Genomic DNA, 21,890 nt, shown 5'->3' on the forward strand with positions numbered 1-21,890 from the left:
ATGTTTATAAATTTTCATATTGTCTTGAGAAAATTGAAACTGACATTTTGGCTTTTACAGGATCATAAAAGCATCACACAGGGATGACCCTGCAGCGATGTATTGCTATCACCTCTGTTACCATTTTGACACTTAGCTAAATGATAGGTCAATCACATTTGAGATTTTTATCATCGTATGAATTTGAATAATAATTACACGACAGTTTGCAAACTAAGGTATACAATGTTTATGCAACCGTATCTCATCTTGTCACACTATGTCATTTTTCAATGTTTAGAGTCAGGATCTCTCATCAGTACATAGTTGATGATTTTATTGTTATTATTTTGAGACAGGGTCTCCCTCTGTCACCCAAGCTGGAGTACAGTGTTGTATTCTCTGCTCACTGCAGCCTCTGCCTCCTAGGTTCAAGCGATTCTCCTGCCTCAGCCTCCCGAGTAGCTGGGACCACAGGTGCCTGCCACCACACTCAGCTAATTTTTGTATTTTTAGTAGAGATGGGGTTTCACCATGTTGCCCTGGCTGGTCTTGAACTCCTGGCCTCAAGTGATCTGCCTGCCTCTGCCTCCCAAAGTGCTGGGATTACAGGCATGAGCCAGCATGCAGCCCATAGTTTATGATTTTATTTATGAAGAAACCAGTAAAGCAGAGAATAGCAATTCAGATTTCTTACATCTACATTGCACCAGAGAACAGAAGGTAATTCTAAACTGTGAAAAGAGATGACAACACCATGAAAAATGAAAGAATTATCTCCCTTCCCCCACAGACAATACAAGACAGAATGCTTTCCCCTTGGTCCTGGCCCTCTGAAGTCTATCCCACTTTGATTGATGATTGATTGAGACGGAGTCTCGCTCTGTTGCCAGGCTGGAGTGCAGTGGCACAATCTCGGCTCACTGCAACCTCCACCTCCCGGGTTCAAGCGATTCTCCTGCCTCAGCCTCCCGAGTAGCTGGGATTACATGCATGTGCTACCACGCCTGGCTAATTTTTGTATTTTTAGTAGAGACAGGGTTTCACCATGTAGGTCAGGCTGGTCTCGAACTCCTGACCTCAGGTGATCACCCACCTCGGCTTCCCAAAGTGCTCGGATTACAGTTGTGAGCCACTGTGCCTGGCCCCATTTTGCTTTATTTTAAAATATGTGGGCCTGACCAGTAGGCAATAAATTTGCCATTGGGTCAGCATCGTCCTATGCATGAGGAGGTGGTCTAAAATCTTGAGGATTTTGATGAGTTATAGCTTTGTCTAGAATCAGACTGGCTTTTGGATTCACAAAAAGTTGATTTTGCTCAAGAACATGGCTTTAAGGCTTCATATAAAGATTTCCTACAGAAAGAGAAGACACAATTTGGGATCCAAGATGCCGCTATGAAATAGGCTTACAACTCTTATCTTTTGGGCTTTAAAAGAGAAAAATACAAGAATGCTCCAAAATACTGATGCTGAAAATATAGATGACTGTGAAACAGCAGAGTACAGCATCAAAACAGCAAACTACATAAATTTCTTAAAGTATTAAAGAAAAAGGGTGGCCAGGCGTAGTGGCCAAAGCCAGTAATCCCAGCACTTTGGGACGCCGAGGTGGGCAGATCACCTGAGGTCGGGAGTTCAAGACCAGACTGGCCAACATGGCAAAACCGTGTCTCTACTGAAAATAGAAAAATTAGCCGGGCGTGGTGGCGCATGCCTGTAATTTCAGCTACTCTGGAGGCTGAGGCAGGAGAATCACGTGAACCTAGGAGACAGAGGTTACAGTGAGCCGAGATTCAGCCATTGCGCTCTATCCTGGGCAACAGAGTGAGACTATCTCTAAAAAAAAAGAACAAAGAAAGGGTGACGCTTTCTTGTGTGAACATTAGACATAAAAGTGGAAAAAGAATGAAACCCCGTCTCTACTGAAAATACAAAAATTAGCTGGGTGTAGTGGTGCACATCTGTAATCCCAGCTACTCAGGAGGCTGAGGCAGGAGAATTGCTTGGAACCAGGAGGTAGAGGTTGCAGTGAGCTGAGATCACGCCATTGCATTCCAGCCTGGGCAACAGAGCGAAAGCGGGACTCCGTCTCAAAAAACAAAAAGTGGAAAAAGAAATTGAAGAGTAGATAAAAGCATAAATTAATCCAATGATATGCAATTTTCCTATGAGCAATGAACCCACATAGTGAGAACTCTGAGGATAAAAGGTGATGATCCTGGGAGGAACTATTAGTACACAGTAGTACAAGTTACATTTTCGGAAATGTCCAAATAGAAATGCAGGTATTAAGATGTAGAAAAGGAAATCTGGGTAGCTGAAATGTGATGCACTGACAAGGACAAATACTGCAAAAGACCAGCTAATCACGTTGTAAGAGCCCTAGAGATCAAGGGTACATTTTGTAATGAACCTATTCCGGAGTTATGGAAACGACCGCCAGCTGTTCCTGACTGAAGACTACTTGAGGCACGATGACCCAGAAAGTCCATATGTTTCCAAAGGTAAAAGCTTAATTAGATATATCACTTCTAACTGCGTAAATCCACACTCCCAGAAGAAAGGAGATTAACTGTAAGGCGTATGTCAGGAGGGTGACTTTCAAACATGGAACAGCTCCAGAGACTGAAACATGCTACTATTTAACTGTGGCTGTCTGGATGGGAGACTTTCAGGGGATTGTTACTTGTGTCTCTTTCAATGCTGGGTGCATATAACTTCTATAATGAAAAATATTTTGAGGCCGGGTGAGGTGGCTCACACCTGTAATCCCAACACTTTGGGAGGCTGAGGTGGGAGGATTGCTTGAGCCCAGGAGTTTGAGACCAGCCAGCCTGGGCAACATAGTGAGACTCATCTCTACAAGAAATAATTTAAAAATTAGCTAGGAATGGGGGCACATGCTTGTATTCCCAGCTGCTTGGGAGGCTGAGGCGGGAGGATCACTTTTACCCAGGAGGTCAAGGCTTCAGTGAGCCATGATTGCATCACTGCAGTCTATCAAGCCTGGGTGACAGTGAGACTTTGTCTCACGAAAAAAAAAATATTATTTGTGTGTGAAAGTATATACTATCAGAGATACAAGGAATGAAGGTAATCCAGCTATTTCTATGAATTTATGAACTACTCTAAAGATCAATTGGTAGTCACATCCTATATTATAAAATAGTCAAGCCATTGCCAAAAGTCATTGAGGAGATTTTTGTTTTTAACTGCTATTTAAACCTGGAAACAGGTCTCAAAGTGACTATGCAATGTAAAAGCTCCATCTGAATATTAGCAAAGGAGTTTTTATATCTTATTTTATTTAAAAGGGAATGAGACCACACAAAATTATGTGTGGGTGTTGTGCGGCCCTCTCTTTATGTACTTCCTGTCATTGCTGCGTTCTTACTGATAGAAGCTTTGTCTTTTCATTGAGGTGTGACTTGAACCTGTAGTGGGATGATTGGGTCTAACATGGCAAGACTGGTGACAGTGGGGACAGGGGCCCCTTATGGGGTATAATTATGCTTCCTGGTAATTTTCTACTGTGCTACTACTACTGTAAGAAGCCCTCTAGGAAGATCAGGAATCCCCTACCAGGTGTGTCTGTGTTGACACACTCATTTCTCCCTTTTAAATTTGCTTAAACAAAGAGTTTGCAATGCACTTTTATTCCCCGTGCATTTTGCATTCACATCATAACAATAGGTGGTCTATTAATTTACATCAAGATACCACAATTGAGGTAAAATTAATCACTAACTTTCATTCTGAAACCCCTATTCTATGTATTTTCTAGTATTTGGGTCTTGAAGATTATATTAGTGCAGAGTGTCAGGTGAGGAGGGAGGAAGGGTAGAAGGGAGGAGGAGGGAGGAAGACTTTTTGAGATAGGGTCTCACTATGTTGCCCAGGCTGGTCTCGAACTCATGAGCTCAAGCAATCCTCCCACTTTTGCCTCCCAAAGTCCTAGGGTTACAGTCGTGAGCCACTGCAGCCAGCTGTGGTTCTTAAGTATTCTTAAGAACACTTTTTTTTTTCATTTTTATTTGTACAAAATATTCTCCCACCACACTAAAACAAATGCAGTTTAGACTACAATGAGAGCATTTTGTTTATGTCAAGAAAACAAGTGTATATTTCTTCATAAGTGAACTTTTAAAATGTAATTTCATTAGTACAGGAAATTAATAACTTTAGTGTCTTTCCTTCAGCCTCACCTCATCTACAAGCAAAGTTGGGACTCAATTATTCTGTGAATTTTAACTCCAACTAATAAATTAACCAAGCTTTGAAATTTCTTTGTAAGTATGGTTATAACAATTCGCACTGCTGTTTATGCTAGTGGCTTTATTTCAAATGGTAGTTTCTCAGTTGGAGAAGCAGTTCGAAGTCATTTTGAGCTCCGTTAAACTCATCGCTTTATAGAGCTGTGATTACTTTCATGTCCTAATTAAATGGCCGCGTCTCTCTCTCGCATCTTGTTTGGAAAGTCACAAGCAATAAAGAACTGTGTTATATTACGACTGATGAGCATTATTTGATTTTTGCTATGCAGTATTGCATATGATATTTACTACCTGTGAACCTCCTTGTGTCATAGGACACAGTTTCTGGAGCAGGTAATGGAAAGGGATCATTAAAGGAAACGATCTCATGCCTTGTTTTTTGAGAGGAGGTTTCATCTGAAACAGAAACAGACACACATACCACGAGCCCGATTACTATAGAACCGAAGAGACCTTTCCAGCTGTTTACACTTCGGATGTAAAATGGCAATTTGACATAGACTAACAGTGTGATGTGAGCATCTGCGTAAAAAGGCGACATATGGAGCATGCCCAGTGTGGGAGTGCGTCCTCCTCCCTCCGCCTCCCCCCTCCCCCTCGAGATCTCCAAAGATAAGGCTTGAACTTTGCACTTGCAAATGTCACTGCATACGTTTTTGCACTAGTTTTTTTTTTTTTTCTCTCTGCGATTCTTTTACAACTAATTTCCTTTAACAATTTGAGCGCAGGGAAGAGAATGTTTAGGGTTATGAGATGCATTAAGTTTAGAACGAGTTGATGCTCGGCTTTTGAATGCACTTGTCTTCTTTATTTTTAAAGCAATATAAAGCACTCGAGTGTGTGTTTTCAGCCCCTCCTGGAATGGGAAAATAAGAATCTCCCTGGATGGGCGTCCTCTGGGGCAGGGAGTGAAAGCCCCGGAGGCAGAAAGGGACGGAGAACAGGGGCTTGCCCAGAGCATGGATAGGAAAGGAGCTGGGGTTCTCCGGGGCTCAGCGCGCACTGAGAACCTGTGCCCGGGGCTGCAGCTGCGGACGATAAAGGCGCTGTCTGGCTCATGAAGGCCACCTGGATCAGGCTTCTGAAAAGAGCCAAGGGAGGAAGGCTGAAGAATTCTGATATCTGTGTAAGCGCAAGGGCTTTCGTTTGGGGGGAGAGGTTATTTTGTCTCTGCTTTTCTGTTGCAGTGAGTGCAGGTAGAGAGGGTGGTTTGATTTGGTTAATCGGATCATGATTGCAGGAGGGGGAAGCTAGGGAGATTCCTCTCGTTTTTTGAGCTCCTTTTCCTGGGTTGTGATTAATTGCCAGATGAGCTATCCCAGGCAGGTGTTTTTTGTAGACGGCTTTTTATTAAATCTAGGTAAAGGTATTTTAAAATGTGTTGCTGGAAGATGGAGTGAAGTTAGCTGCTAGTGTCTTACAGTTTTATCAGAGAAAATAGCAGGTGTATAAAAAGGTAAACAAGGATTCTTCAGATTAAAGTGGGAATCATGTCACGGTAGTGACATTTTGGAGAGTTCAAGTTTATAACTCAGACTTTCTTTCATGTTTTTGTTAGGCTTAATATCCTCCTAGTTTTAAATACCTGCTTTAGCATGTAGATTGTTCTTGAAGCTATCCTTGAAACCCATCGTTGTCCTTCAGTTCTGCACTACACCATCAAGCTGTTTAATTATAAAACCAACTTGTTCTGGCTTCCAGGAAGGATAGTTTTTTGAAATATAAAGCTTGGGAAGGAATGGCAACTCAGTAGACACAACTATTCTATTGAATGTCTGCAAACCAGAGCATGGTTTTCTAGATAGGTTACTGCAAAATGAATTATTTTTTCCTCTTTTCAGGAACGTATAGAACAATCCGGGAAGCTAACTGCTGTGTCGATGAGACTTTTCCAATGCAAACCTCATAGACTGAATCTACTTTAAAATGTACATTTTCCTCTCCAGGGTTCGGCAGACTCCTACACTAGCCGTCCATCCGATTCCGATGTATCTCTGGAGGAGGACCGGGAGGCAGTGCGCAGAGAAGCGGAGCGGCAGGCCCAGGCACAGTTGGAAAAAGCAAAGGTAAAATCGTTTCCTCCCTGCCAAGATCTTTCTTTGCAAGTTGTGCTGTGCCCCTGATAGACCACCTGTGGGAGTTTCCCCTAAAGCTTGTTTGATCTATTAAAGCATTTCATTGTCTAGTTTTAGAAAGGTACAAAAAATGGAGCCTAGTTTCTTCCCTTGGTAGAAAAAGGAAGTGTGGTGTATAAGACTGGTCTTCTATGTTGTTTTATAATCCAAGCAACTCTTTTCTGTGGGTGGTTGGCTTATTTGGACACATGCTAAAGGATCCTTGAATTTGCCAAGAGGAAAAACTGTACCTAATATCAACATGTTTTACTTCATTTCCCCAGTAAACTATATCTCTGTTAAGAAAAAAAAAACAGACTGACTTCAAGCTATTGTTTATTTTCTTAGATTTGAACAGTTTTTCCCCTGAATTTTACTTCATAGGTGTTTTATATTAGCATCCTTTTATTTTCAAAATGGACTACATTATGCTTTTCGAAAAGCAACAGAGGATTTTATTGATTTTTAAAAGTTTCTTCTCTTAGAACATGTTCTTCTCCATCCCATCTTAATAAAGTGTGTATATATGGAGGGGAGACTGCAAAGCAGCTATGAAATAGATAGTTACAGGATTTATCTCAGGCCATGTCTCATTTCAGTCATTGCAATGATTTGAATTCTTTTTCCCATGCTGTCCTTGGAATAGTGGCTATTTCTAAAGCATAGATTGTTCGAGTTGAAGGTAGCTTGGTTTGTGGGATACTCAGTCACTTCCCAATGAACCTATTTTAACGTGGTTCTTGATTTTCCTTTGAAAAACTTGTTTTGAAAAAGGCTAAGTGCCTTGTTGATCGTGCTAGAAATACCAGGATAGCATTTCTACCGGCTGCTTCATCTCTGAGATGAGTAAAATCTATGTGTGTTGCTATGGGAATTGTGGTTAGGAGATTCTGGTTTGAATGCATGGACAGCTCTTATGTAATACATTATTCGTGACCTCTAGTACGGCTGCCATCATAGTCTACTGAGGAACTGCCAGGAGACCTTGACTTCTAAAAAGCAGTACTTTTGTATATCAGAATGATGTTCTTACCTCGCCTGGCAGGGAAATTTTCTCCAGGACTGACAGTCTTCTCTGAAAGGCAGTTCATAAATAGCAGATGCAGGGAGGGTTTTGTGATGGTGGAAACTGATAAAACTGGATGTGGCCCAGTTGCCATCAATGAATCTGCTCTACCAATGTTAGCCACTTAGAACATTGTGAAGTTGAAATTAAATAACGAAGAACATTAAATAATGTATGACAGTCGGCACTGTAGTTAATATAGGTTGCAGCTGAGAGTCTGAATTCTATATTCTATATTTTGCATTGTGTGTAAAGAAGAGTATAGAAAAACTACAATTTGTATTCCGAAAATAAGATTGTTCTATTTGCAGCTAATTTATTCATGTAAGTTTCACATACCAAAATTGAACAGTTTCTCGGGCTCATATCCCATCATGATACAGCCCAATAGACTGTAGGTTTGGTTTTCAATTGTTATGTAATTGGGGCATTTTCGTTCATGACTCTGTGGCTATGTCATGAGTTAAATGACATTGCTGCAAAGAACTTTTAAAATATATTTCAACCAAGTATGGATTGAAACATTGCTCCTAAATCAAACCAGGTTCATGTTACTTGTACTACAGCCTAAAAAGTTGATAGTTAGAAATGATGTAGAAGGCAAAAGAAAATGAAGAGACTTTAAAACAAAGGCAAAATAATTGAAAAACTATTTCCTATGTTTAATGAAAGATAGTTTATTTAATGGGTGAGATGGGAATGGTTAATGGGTACCAAAAAAAAAATAGAAAGAATGAATAAAACCTATTTGATAGCACCATAGGGTGACTAAAGTCAATAATAACTTAATTGTATATTTTTAAATAACTTAAAGTACGTAATTGGACTGTTTGTAGCTCACAGGATAAATGCTTGAGGGAATGGATGCCTCATTCTCCATGGTATGCTTATTTCATATTGCATGCCTGTATCAAACCATCTCATGTACCTCATAAATATATACATCTATGTACCCACAAAAATTTTTAAAAAATAGTTTATTTATATTTTTTCTTTAAAATTAGGTCAATATTTTAAAACTTCGATGTATTCAAATGAGATACAGTAGGGTAAGTGAGAATTTAAATATGTCTCAAAAAAAGATACAAAGATGAGGATTGAATTTTCCTTTATATTAAAATCATGGTTTGGTAAGTCTGGTTTATTAATCCCAATATCCTTGAAGAAATAATGCAAAATAGGGATTGTAGAAGGCTAGTTCCCTCTATAAAAATAACCTCATTCTTTGCCAGAATTTCATCGTGCCTTTATGAAACCTACTTCAAAATGAAGCCTTAAAGTTTAAAAACATAACAATTCATGCTATTTAACTTTAAATAGTTAAAAACACTTTGCACAGCCATTTTGGAAGAATCAGACATTTTCTACATTTACTTTGTAACCATCGAAGCATCTCTCAAACAGAAAGACTTTACAAGTCAGTGCTTTTACTCACCTTACAGATCACATGTAATAAATAAGTCTGTGCAGATGACCTTAGCAGTGCTTTCAGATCCTGGTCCTGTATAAATACAAACACATTATCCACGAATTGCCTAATAATACCTCTGTGAAATAACGTGATTAGCAAGAAGTGAGACTAGAGATACTGTCTTTTAAAATTTAAGTGACCTACAAAAGATTATATAACGAAGTACTCTGTGCTGTCAATAAACCTATTACTCTCCACTACCACTTTGTTAAGGCTTTTCTTAACCACTAAACTCCGCAGTGAACAGATTAGATGTTAATTTTGAGGCCAATAAATACCAACTGACATGACATTGTTTTTTAACGTGGTGTTTTCTGGTTCCAAATGTGTGTTTTGATGTTGTACAGTTATGGCATACTTTGCAAATCCTGGTCATTTCAGTTTGTGCTATCTGATATTACCTTAAAGACAAGTAATATGTGAATCTGATTTATTCCCATGTTGATCTTCTCTTTGAAAACAACTTTAATGAGATATAATTCACCCATTTAAAGTGTATAATTCAGTGGTTTTTAGTATGTTCAGAGGTGTACACCCATCACTGTAATCAGTTTTAGAGCATTCTCATTGCCCCATAAAGAAATTCCAAGCCTGTTATCAGTCACTCTCCATTCTCCCCAACCATCCCCCTGTCCCCAGGCCTAGAACCACTATTCAACTTTTGTTTCTACAGATTTGTCTATTCTGTATATTGCATATATATGAAATCTTACGATAGGGATAGGTGGTCTTTTGTGATTGGCTACTTTTGGACATCTGGGTTGTTTCCACCGTTTAGGTACCATGCATAATGCTGTTACAAACATTCCTGTGTATACTTTTTTGTGTGTGGGCGTATGTTTTCATTTCACATATGTATGTACTTTGGAGTAAAATTGCTGGGTCACATGATCATCTGTTTTTAATTGAAATAATGATTTTCTTCTTTTCTCCTTTGATCCTCAAAAACGATGCCTTCTGCCCTATATGCAGAGACTCTGAGTTGGGAAATCTGGATGCAGAAGGAGTTGAAGTAGAGATAAGATAGACTCGGCCCGGCACGATGGCTCATGCCTGTAATCTCAGCACTTTGGGAGGCTGAGGCGGGTGGATCACTTGAGGTCAGGAGTTTGAGACCAGCTTGGGCAACATGGTGAAACCCTGTCCCTACTAAAAATATAAAAATTAGCTGGGTTTGGTGGTGTATGCATGTAATCCCAGCTACTTGGGAGGCTGAGGCAGGAGAATCACTTGACGTTGGGAGGGAAAGGTTGCAGTGAGCTGAGATCTCTTGCTCTCACGTGGGCAACAGAGCAAGACTGTATCAAAAAAAAAACAAACAAACAAACAAAAAACCAATGGACTCAATATGATCTTCTTAGCCGAATAGAATAACCTTCAATCTTGAGTCCATTGTTCTTTTATCATTGAATATCTGATATATTAAAGAAAATGTTAGACCCAGTTGGTGAGTAGGAGGGACTGCAAGGCCGGAGCCACAAAGAAGAAATGGGCAGGTCTTTTGCCTGCGAGAAGCTTCCATTGTTTGTTTTGGGAGAAAGTCGTGGTCATAAAACGTGGAATACAGTATGTTGTGGGGAAGGAAGGGATAGAGAGGTCTGTGAGCACCCAGGTTTAGACTGCATCCTACTGGCAGGAACAGAAAATCCTTCTTGGAGGAGGTAGTGGCTTAAAAGTAGACCTCACAGCAGGGGTTCATGTTCTGTTAGGAACCAGGCTACACAGCAAGAGGTGAACAGCAGCGGCCAGATAGGAAGCTTCATCTATATTTACAGCCACTCCCCACTGCTCACATAACCACCTGAGCTCTGCCTCCTGTCAGTTCAATGGCAGCATTAGATTCTCATAGCAGTGCAAACCCTTTCGTGAACTATGCATGTGAGGGATCGAGGTTGCGCACTCCTTATAAGAGTCTAATGCCTGATGATCTGTCACTGTTTTCCATCACTCCCAAATGGGACCATCTAGTTGCAGGAAAACAAGCTCAGAGCTCCCACTGATTCTACATGATGGTAAGTTGTATAATTGTTTCATTATATACTACAATGTAATAATAACAGAAATAAAGTGCACAATCAATGTAATGTGCTTGAATCATCCTGAAACCATTCCCAAACCCCAGTCCATGGAAAAATTGTTTGCCCTGGTGCCAAAAAGGTGGAGGACTGCTGCCTTACAGGATGGGCAGATGAAGTTTAGCTCTTGAAGTACAAAGGGGGAAGTAAAGAAGAGAGAAATGCCTCCCAGGCCCTGGAATACAATGTATATAACAGTCAGTGTAAGTAAAGGCTCTGCAGCAAGAAAACATAGACCCTTCCAGAGAAAGGTTAGTTTCTTGAGAAAATGTCTTCATTCTACCTTCACATTTAATTAACAAATTCGCTGGTTATAATATTCAAGAATGAAAAATGTTTTTCTTCAGATTTGTGAAGGTTTACTTCATGGTCTTCTAAAGTCCAGGCCTGTTGTTCTGTCTTTTTTTTTTTTTTTTTTTTTTTTTTTTTTTTTTTTTGGAGAGAGGGTCTCCCTCTGTTGCCCAGGCTGGAGTGCGGTGATGCCACCTCAGCTCAGTGCAACTCCACCTCCCGGGTTCAAGCGATTCTTGCATCTCAGCCTCCTGAGTAGCTGGCATTACAGGCATGCACCACCACACCCAGATAATGTTTGTATTTTTAGTAGAGACAGAGTTTCTCCATGTTTCCCAGGCTGGTCTCAAACTCCTGTCCTCAAGTGATCCATCCGCCTTGGTCTCCCAGAGTGCTAGGGTTACAGATGTGACCCACCATGCCCGGCCCGTTCTGTCTTTAAGTGTGATTTTTGATTTTTTAAAAATCTCTGGTATTTTAAGAACTGATCTTCCTTTGGTATTTTGACATTTTGACATGACATGCCTTGGTGTGCATCTTTTTGTTTATTGTACTTGGCTTCTGTTATGTTCACTGTGAAGGCCTATCAATTTAGTTCCGGAAACTGTCCTTTTTTTTGGAATAATTTCTTCCCCTATATTTTCCTCTTTTTATTGGCTCTCTGGTTTGTGAGATATTTGATTTGAGCCTCTCTGTAATCATTTTTCTCACTTTTTCTCCATCTTTTTGTTGTACCTGAATTTTTCTCAACTTCTAACCCATCTGCTAAAAATATATTTGTCAAAATGTCTAATTTCCAAGAGCTTTCTTCTTTTCTTCATTTATAGCTTCTTATTTTTATTCCATAGCCGTAATATTTTCTCTTATGTCTCTTAAGATATGTCTCCTCTAATTTTTTTGAAGTTTCCTATGCTGTCACTGTTTTTTAAGCTTTTTAAATATTTGATGTTACTTTTACATAGTGGAGACTTTCTTCAAATGTTTGATGTTTAATGACCGTATTTATTATTTCATTGCTATATTTGAAGTGAAAATAAACTGTAAGAAGCAGCAAAAGCATGCAACTTCATGAAGATTATGAAGTGGAAGCATCTATTGTAGAGGGTTAAAACTGAGTTATCCTGTAGGAAGTACAAGGACTACCTACACAAAGATCATCAGAGGTGAAATTATTGACTGCCTTTTGGAATTTATACACCAACAAGAAGTTTTCAAATGAACTTAAGAAAACATTCACTATCCCTGACTTTTTTTTTGTTTTGGGGATGGAGTCTTGTTCGTCACCCAGGCTGGAGTGCAGTGGTGCAATCTCAGTCCACTGCAGCCTCTGCCTGCCAGGGTCAAGCAATTCTCCTGCCTCAGCCTCTGGAGTAGCTGGGACTACAGGTGTGCACCACTGCGCCCAGCTGATTTCTGTATTTTTAATAGAGTCAGGGTTTAACCAAGTTGGCCAGGCTGTTGAACTCCTGACCTCAAGTGATCTGCCCATCTTCGCCTCCTAAAGTGCTGGGATTACAAGCATGAGCCACTGTGCCTGGCCATACCCTCAACTTCTTAGCTAGGGAGTATAGGTGAGAAGACATGAGAAGATGTTGAAAATCTCTTACAAACACATAGGTTTACAAAACACAAGCCTTAAACCAAGATGCTCAGGCAGTGCTGAAATTTGCTCTTGGGAGGAAATCCCAGTTTCATGATGTTTGAAAATATTCTTTCTCTTGCTGGATCACATGTCATCAGATAGAGAAGGCCAAAACTGCAGAGTCTACAAGGTTCTTTAGGGATGAGATTATGGACACAAATTTTTTCTTCAAGGGAGGAGTATTTTTTCTTCACTACTAGTTTTCTTCAGGTTTGTTTATTATTATTTTTTTAGACAAGGTCTCACTCTGTTGCCCAGGCTGGAGTTGCAGTGGCATAATTACTGCTTACTGCATCCTCAGGCTCCTGGGCTCAAGCAATCCTCCCACCTCAGCCTCCAGAATAGCTGGAACCACAGGCATGTGCCACCATGCCTCGCTAACATTTTTAAAAAATTTTTTGTAATCCCAGCACTTTGGGAGGCCAAGGCAGGTGGCTCACCTGAGGTCAGGAGTTTGAGGCCAGCCTGGCCAACGTGGTGAAACCCATTTCTACTAAAAATACAAAAAAAATAGCTGGGTGTGGTGTTGTGCATCTGTAATCCCAGCTATCCCAGAGGCTGAAGCAGGAGAATCACTTGAACCCGGAGGCGGAGGTTGCGGTGAGCAGAGGTCGTGCCATTGCACTCCAGCCTGGGCAACAAGAGGGAAACTCTGTCTCCAGGAATAAAAAAAAAAAAGTAGAGACAAAGTCTCCTTATGTTCCCAGACTGGTCTCGAACTCCTGGGCTCAAGTAATCCTCCTGCCTCGACCTCCCAAAGTGCTGGGATTACAGGTGTGAGCCACTGTGTCCTGGAGTTTATTCATTCAGTTTTGACCTGTCAAACTTCTCTACTTCCAGCAAGTTCAGCTTATCACTTACCTTGACTAAAAGAAAGCCTGAAGGCTTGAAGTTTCGGGAAAGGCCGTCCGCTGGGCTGAGACTCTGTCTGACTCTGGACAAGGTTCAAATGTTTAATTTTTCATCATCTATCCATACTTAAGAGGAAGACATTGTAAAGCTGATTGGAAGCTCTAAATGTAGTGGCAAAGCTTCTTGACAGGTCGTCTTGTATAGGGTAATTGGGGAGGGACTGAAGAACTGGTGGGAGGGGGCACCATTATCTTTTAATCTGGCCGATGCGTCGGAGAGGACTCCCCCAGCCTCCTGTCTAGCTCTACTGGACCGGTCACAGGCTTCTGGCAGTTGTCCAGGAAAAGGTGGCTAGAGTTTCATCACTTAGGATGGAGATCTTAAAATTATTTAATCCTCCTATGTTCAATATGTCACTCGCCTTTACTCTCAGCTATCCCTCTGATTGTCTGAAATCTCCTCGTCATCCTCTCCAGAGAATAAACCTTTGGTCTTCCGGAAGTGAGGGGAGAGAGAAAGTGGATTCTGATAAGGCCAATGTCCAGTCAGTGCTATTTTCAGCCCCAGCCATACTTCTTCCTTCAGAAGTGCCTGTTACCTCCAGTTCCTCCTCCTTGCCAGGGCCCTGCAGCTGCAATCGGCTTTCTACTCCTTAGCCGTCCTGCCTGCCTCTTGCAGGTACTCTCATTCTAACACTTTCTACTCTGCTAGTTAATTACTGCTTGTTCATTGCGTTCTATATTCTATGTTTCCACATACTCTCATCTGGTTTCCTGTTCTTTGTATCTGTGGGTTTATACTTTTTCTGAAAACGTATTTTCAGGAGGAAGCATTAGTTCAGTTGACCATGTTTTATTCCCAGTAGTTTTCAATAAACATACTACAAAAAAGAAAAAATATTTCTCATCTTGCCTTAGTTCGTAAATGCCTTACGGATTGAGAGAATTCCCCTAACTAGCCTTTGAAGAAAAAGAAGAAACATGAACATCTTTATGTCCCATCAGCCTGAAGATAGTTTTTTTTATTTCAAAAAAATATTAAACATGTTTTAAAAATATGTCTTATTGCGAACATTATGTGGGAGGTAGGAGAGAAATATATACATATGTCTATAATGCATATGTTCTTAAACCTACAAGATAGACTACTGGAGAATCCAGAGAATAGGTGGCAGGTGTGAAACTAGAGGGCTACTTATGGGGAAAAAAAAAATGTGTTGGTCGGGCGCGGTGGCTCATGCCTGTAATGCCAGCACTTTGGGAGGCCAAGGCAGGCAGATCACAAGGTCAGGAGTTCGAGACCAGCCTGGCCAGCATGGTGAAACCCCATCTCTACTAAAAATACAAAAATTAGCCAGGCGTGGTTGTGGGCACCTATAATCCCAACTACTATGGAGATCCAGGCAGGAGAATCACTGGAACCCAGGTGGCAGAGGTTGCAGTGAGCTGAGATCATGCCACTGCACTCCAGCCTGGGCGACAGAACAAGACTCCATCTCAAAAAAATAAAAAAGAAAGATAAAAATCCAGCAGCGATATCTTATGAAAAACATAAGCACAAAATATGTCACACATTCTTACGAAAATATTTTAGGCTGAAATTATTTTCACAATGTACATTTTCATGCTTCTTGCATTAAAAAATTGTCAACTCTTTGCTTATAAGCACATAACTTTCAAGTAGAGTTAGAAAACTGGCTGAATATGTCTAATTTCTAGCAGCATGAGTTTGTTTGTTGTTCAAATACGTATCAGCTTAGATTGCGTTTTTCTACCTGTGATAAATAAAAAGAGTGCAGAAGCCCGCTGGACCTGTGTTAGGCTTCTCTTCCCTGTTGACATATACTTATGACTGGGTAAGTAACAACCACACATATTGGTACTGTCATTCTTCCACTCACCTCTAATGTTAATTGATGGTAATATTAATAATGACAACAGTAATAGCACTTAATGCCCTATCGCTGCTCATTATAGACAATTTGAAAGATATAAAAGGAAAAGGCAAAACTTGTGTCTTTGAGCATTTTTTTTTTTTTTTTTGAGATGGAACCTCGCTCTTTTGCCCAGGCTGGAGTGCAGTGGCACCATCTTGGCTAACTGCAACCTCTGCCTCCTGGGTTCAAGCAATTCTCCTGCCTCAGCCTCTGGAGTAGCTGGGATTGCAGGCGCCTGCCACCATGTGGGCTAATTTTTGTATTTTAAGTAGAGATGGGGTTTTACCATGTTGGCCAGGCTGTTCTCGAACTCCTGACCTCAAGTGATCTGCCCACCTCGGCCTCCCAAAGTGCTGGAATTACAGGCGTCAGCCACTGTGCCCAGCCTCTTTAAGCATGTTGAAATATATTTGAGCAGTCATGACCATACAATATATACAGCACTGATGACTACGCTATCAGCAAAATCCTTACTCTCCAAGTTCTTGCTCCAAAACAAACAGATCTCAGCCTAGTGGCGTTAAGTCACCATTTTATTTAGGTTACACTTCTCTGCCACACATCTTTGGCCAGCTGTCCGGTTAGTTGGTGACCAGGTGACCTGGGATGGCTTGTCACAAGTGTCTGGAGGCTGATAGCTGTCAGCATGTGTATCTGGTTCTCTTCCATATGGTTGTTTATCCTCCAACAGGCTGGCTAAGGTTTGCATGCTGGTCCCAGGGCTGCTTCATGAGAGAGCAAGCTCCAAGGGGGTGATAATCACATCTCTACTTGTGTCATGTTTGCTAATGTCCCATTGGCCAAAGCAAGTCACCGGGCTAAGCCTGGAGTCAAATGAGAATTACCAAGGATGTAGATTCAGGTGGGATATGTTGCACCCACTTTCTGCAAACAACCTGCCACGTTCATCTTTTTTCTTCCTTACCCCTTTGGAAGAAGAAATGTCTGCATGCCTTGTGAAATAAACAACGCTGTCATCCCTTCTGTCTTATTCTTTTCCCTTCTTTCTACTGCCAACCCCAGGCTTAATTCTCCTGCTCCAATTTCTTCCCTACTTACTCTTTAACACCGTGAAACTGATTTCTGTCTCCATCTCTTTACTGAGAGTCTCTAGTGACTTCCTAATCACAAAGCCACTGACCTTTTATTAAACCTCCCCTTGCCATCTCTGCAAACTTCAATTTGTTTTTCTTCTCTGGTAAGTCACTTTTGTCTTCCAGGTGCTGGTACACACGAAGTCTACTTCTGCAACCAGTCCGGTGGTTCCTGTTCAGTCTCTTCTGTTTGGACTTTTAGTTCCCTCACCTGAAATGTGGAAGTCCATTCAACCAAATGCTCAGGCCTTGGCCTCCTGATGTTTGTTGCTTTAGGCATGTCATTGGTTTCCAGACTGAGCTCTGTAGAGCCCCAAGAGATCCATGGATTCTTCTGGAGTCACTGCAGAGGCTTAGGATGCCCAGCAAGCTGTGGTCTGCACATTGTACCCAGGGTTCAGCCAGAGCAATGCTACCTTCACATGTTTTATTTTATTGTATTGTATTTCTATTTTATTTTTTTTGAGATGGAGTTTTGCTCTTATTACCCAGGCTAGATTGCAGTGGCATGATCTCAGCTGACTGCAACTTCTGCCTCCTGGGTTCAAGTCATTCTCCTGCCTCAGCCTTCCAAGTAGCTGGGATTACAGGCACACGCCATCGCACCCAGGTAATTTTTTTGTATTTTTAGCAGAGATGGGGTTTCACCCTGTTGGCCAGGCTGATCTCAGACTCCTGACCTCAGGTGATCCACCTGCCTCAGCCTCCCAAAGTGCTGGGATTACGGGCGTGAGCCACTGTGCCCAGACACACATATTTTATGTATTGGGACCTTTATGTTCATTTTCCTTTGAATGAAGAGTTTCACCTCCAGAGCGAGCTTTAAACCACTGCCATCTTCCCTTCTATTCTCTCATACTTCTCTAGGCTTCAGCCATCACTTATAGTTAGTGCCTTTGGTCTTCGCCTCTCTCCCTAGTGCTTGGATCTCACCTCTTTTTGGATCTCTGTCGGTTCTGCCACCCACTTAAAATTGAGCTCCGTCTTTTCCTTTAAACCCTTTCTTCTCTGCATTTGCCATTTCCATTCTCATTACCTCCTTCCTTCCAAACCTGAAACCTTTGTCGAAGGGTCAACAAATCTTTTCCTGGGAATTATCAGAAGGGATATATTGCAGGGGCAGGGGCCATGCAGTTTCTATGCAACTATTCAGAAACCTGGATTTGGATTCCATCTCTGCCATGGACTAGCTGTCTGACTTTTTGATAAATTACAGGTGAAGCTAAGTTTTGCCAATTGTAAAAGGACACTAAGCTCTGTTTGACAGGATTCCAGTGATAATTGAATAAGCTGTTACTTACAAAGCACAAGCTTCCTGGACCTGTCTTTCCCTACTCTAGCCTTTCTGATGGGCACAGGTAAGTGGGACACACAGCACCTGCCGTGGAGCAGTTCAGGGTGTTGTGAGGAATCTGAATGGAAAGTGATCAAACGAGTGTCTTTGCCTCCTCTGTAGTTACGTGCGGTCTTACACTATTTTACATGGTCACTATCAGCTTAGTTGTTTGTCACTTGTTGGTGACTGCTGTAAGGTAGATTTGAGATGTCCAGGGACTGCAGACCTGCCTGGGATATGACTGGCATTGACACACTTGCTTGATCTCACGGCAGTTGCCATGGCAGGTCAGGTTGCATCCCCATCCATCCCAGTGACAAAGGCACGGGACTTGTTTCCTGTACTCTAACTTTGAGATGTGCTTTCTGCTTCTTAGCCACATGGGTGCAGATCTCTGCCTGAGTTATCAAGAGCAATTGAACTCTCTCTTGCTTCTCTCACAGGCTCTTTTCTGAGTAACACCGAGTATTTGGGAATGAAATTACACATTGCTCTCTGTTTATTTATGGTTATATTTATCTTGGCAATCGACCTGTTAAGCTAGTTTTAACTTTCTTATGGGTGACAGTCACATGTTTTAAAAGGAACCTGATGGTTCCCGAATCCTTGTTACTACTACCTTTTTTTTTCTTTTTTTTTTTTGGAGACAGAATCTCTGTCACCCAGGCTGGAGCACAGTGGCACAATCTCGGCCCATTGCAACCTCTGACTCCCGAGTTCAAGCAGTTCTCCTGCCTCAGCCTCCCAGGTTGCTAGAGGTTGCTAGGATTATAGGCGTGCACCACCACGCCTGCTAATTTTTGTATTTTTAGCAGAAATGGGGTTTTACCAGGTTGGCCAGGCTGCTCTCATAGACTTCTGGCTATTTTAAAACTATAAATGGATTAAGGAAGGATTATTATAAACTTTGCAGTTCAAGGTTTTTTTTTTTTTTTTTATCTTAGAGCACTACAACTGAATGTCTTTGTTGTATCATTGTAAACACAGCTATAAATACGCAATTCTTCCCTCCCTTTTTCTCCACCAGATATGAACAGGGAATGACATGAAGACTTTTATGCAGAGCTTGAAACAGTCAACCCTCTCTGTTCTTACGAGTTTTTGCCCCATCAATGGCCAAATAAAAGATGTTGAAAACTGTGGAAAAAAGTAGAATTTATTTAATTAGCAAATGTTTGATGAGTGGTATTATGCTATCGAGTTAGGAGTTTAAGGAAGGGAAATCGAAGATGTGTTAGATGTGGTTTCTTCCTCATGAAGCTCATGGTCTAATGGTCATGCTAAAAATGTGTGTCACTGTGCAATGTGGTACCTATCAGACTTAAAGCACTGTAGGCTTGGCATGGTGGCTCATGCCTGTAATCTCAGCACTTTGAGAGGCTGAGGTGGGAGAACAGCTTTAGGCCAGGAGTTTGAGATCAGCTTGGGCAACACAGTGAGACCTCATCTCTATAAAAAATAAGAAAAAATAGTTAGGTATGGTGGTACATGCCTGTAGTTCCAGCTACTCGGAAGGCTGAGGCAGGAGATTGCTTGAGCCTAGGAGTTAGAAGTCACAATAAGTTATAACTGCACCAATATACTCCAGCCTTGGTGACACAGAAAGACCTTGTCTCTTAAAAAAAAAAAAAAGAAAAAAAAGAAAAAAACCTTATGAGCCAAATGGCAAATGGGTGGACCCCAACACTGCTGGAGAAGGAAGTGCTGATGGCCAGAGAAGGGCACTTTAAATTATATAAGCCCCCACTGTTAGTGACTGACCCTCTGGAGGCAGAGCCTACGTTAACCAGCAATGTGATAACTGCAGGGTCCAACAAAGGCTGTCATTTTAGTTTAATTTTGTTTTAAATCTCCATTTGCAGTTTACTTAACGGCCCAAGCATTTTTTCATCCTCATAACCATCCGTAAGTGTACAATTGTGTTAAGTATTTCACACTGTTGTGCCACAGATCCCTAGAACCTTTTCATCTTGCAAATCTGAAACTCTATATCATCTGAGCAATTCCTCATCCCCCTGCCCCCAAGAAGCCCCTGACAACTACCATGCTACAATATTTTTTTAATTTGCTCAAATTTATAGGGTAGCTGAGACTTTTTTTTACAGGTATATAATGCATAGTGATCAAGTCAGGGGACTCAGGGTGTCCGTCACCCAAGTACAGCAGTTTTGTTGAGTATAGTCATCCTACTCTGCTGTCAAACACTGAATTGATTCCTTCCTTCTTACTGTATGCTTGTACCCTTTAACCCACTTCTCTTCCTCCTCTCTGCACCCCCCACTCACCCTTTTCAGTCTTGTATTTTTTCACTCTGTATCTCCGTGTGTTCAATATTTGCCCCTTTGTGACTGGCTTATCGCAGCATGATATCCTCAAGATTCATCTATGTTTTCCCATGTGACAGAATTTCCTTCTTTTTTAAGGCCGAGTAATATTCCATTACATGTATAGACCACATTTCTTTATCCATTTATCTCTCAGTGGATATTTAGGCTGCTTCCACTTCTTGGCTACTGTGAATAATGCCATAAAGTTTTGTTTGCTTGTTTGGTTTTTGAGACCAAGGCTCACTCTGTCACCCAGGCTGAAGTGCAGTGGCACGATCTCAGCTCACTGCAACCTCCGCCTCCGGGGTTCAAACAATTCTCCTGCCTCAGCCTCCTGAGTAGCTGGGACTACAGGTGTGTGCCATCATGGCCAGCTAATTTTTTTTAGTAGAGACAGGGTTTTGCCATATTGGCCAGGGTGGTCTTGAACCCCTGATCTCAGGTGATCCACCGGCCACAGCCTCCCAGATTTTTTTTAAATCTTGAATTTTTTTTCAATGAGCCTGTCAAGGTGGACTGTCAGCAAGCAGGAACTATAGCGTATGTTTCACAGCGGCTCAGTGTTTAACTTCCCGTTGTATTGATTTGCTTGGTCCTTAAGAAGTACTAAGTGGGGAAGGGGAAGCAGATATAGTTACCCCGTTTTATGGATGAGCAAACTGATGGTGGATATTGAAGGATCTTGCCCAAGATCACTGAGCTTATAAGTGGCAGAAATAGGGCAAGGACCCAGGCTTCTGTCTCAAAGGCTTTTTTTTTTTTTTTTTTTTTAATGTTCTTTCACCTCATCAAGGGGCTGCTTTTAGAAAGACACAGGCTTATGAAAGCAGAAAGTGCATTAAAAAAAAAAAGACACCAGCTGAGAATGCATTAATGTTTCTTCTTTGTTTCATGCTCTAGAGAGATTAAGGAAATAAAAGCTTTTTTTTCTCTTTAACTATAAAAGCAAAAATAAAGCAGGGCGGCTATTAAGACAATTTTAAAAGTCCAAACACCATTGTGCAATTTTTTTTGCTGTTCAGTCTGGATAGAGTTTACAATAAAAAAAACTCACCTTTTGTCCTGCTTTTTAAAGTTTAGTTTATCATCATTACACCATTGATGTGAAACAAGTCAATTTTTACACTTCAACATTATTTAAACAAAAATCTTGAGCTAAAAATTCTTTTTTTTTTTTGAGACGAAGTTTCACTCTTGTTGCTCAGGCTGGAGTGCGGTGGTGTGATCTTGGCTCACTGCATCATCTGCCTCCTGGGTTCAAGCGGTTCTCCTGCCTCAGCCTCCCTAGTAGCTGGGATTACAGGCACACACCACCACACCTGGCTAATTTTTGTATTTTTAGTAGAGACAGGTTTCACCATATTGGCCAGGCTGATCTTAAACTCCTGACCTCAAGTGATCCACCCGCCTCAGCCTCCCAAAATGGAGAT

The 21,890-nt window shown here is 41.3% G+C and overlaps 1 protein-coding gene across 6 annotated transcripts in view; it reads left to right on the forward strand.

Moving 5' to 3' along the window:
- CACNB2 (calcium voltage-gated channel auxiliary subunit beta 2) overlaps window positions 1–21,890 on the forward strand; it is a 401,876-nt gene that overhangs the window by 256,709 nt on the left and 123,277 nt on the right. For 4 of the 6 annotated variants that reach the window (XM_024253014.3, XM_024253016.3, XM_054521516.1 and 1 more), the window contains 1 exon segment: window positions 6,203–6,322. In XM_024253014.3, the coding sequence (XP_024108782.1) occupies window positions 6,203–6,322 (120 nt within the window). 6 annotated transcript variants of the gene reach the window in all.

Source organism: Pongo abelii, chromosome 8, assembly GCF_028885655.2.
Source record: "Pongo abelii isolate AG06213 chromosome 8, NHGRI_mPonAbe1-v2.0_pri, whole genome shotgun sequence".
Classification (NCBI taxonomy): Eukaryota; Metazoa; Chordata; class Mammalia; order Primates; family Hominidae; genus Pongo; species Pongo abelii.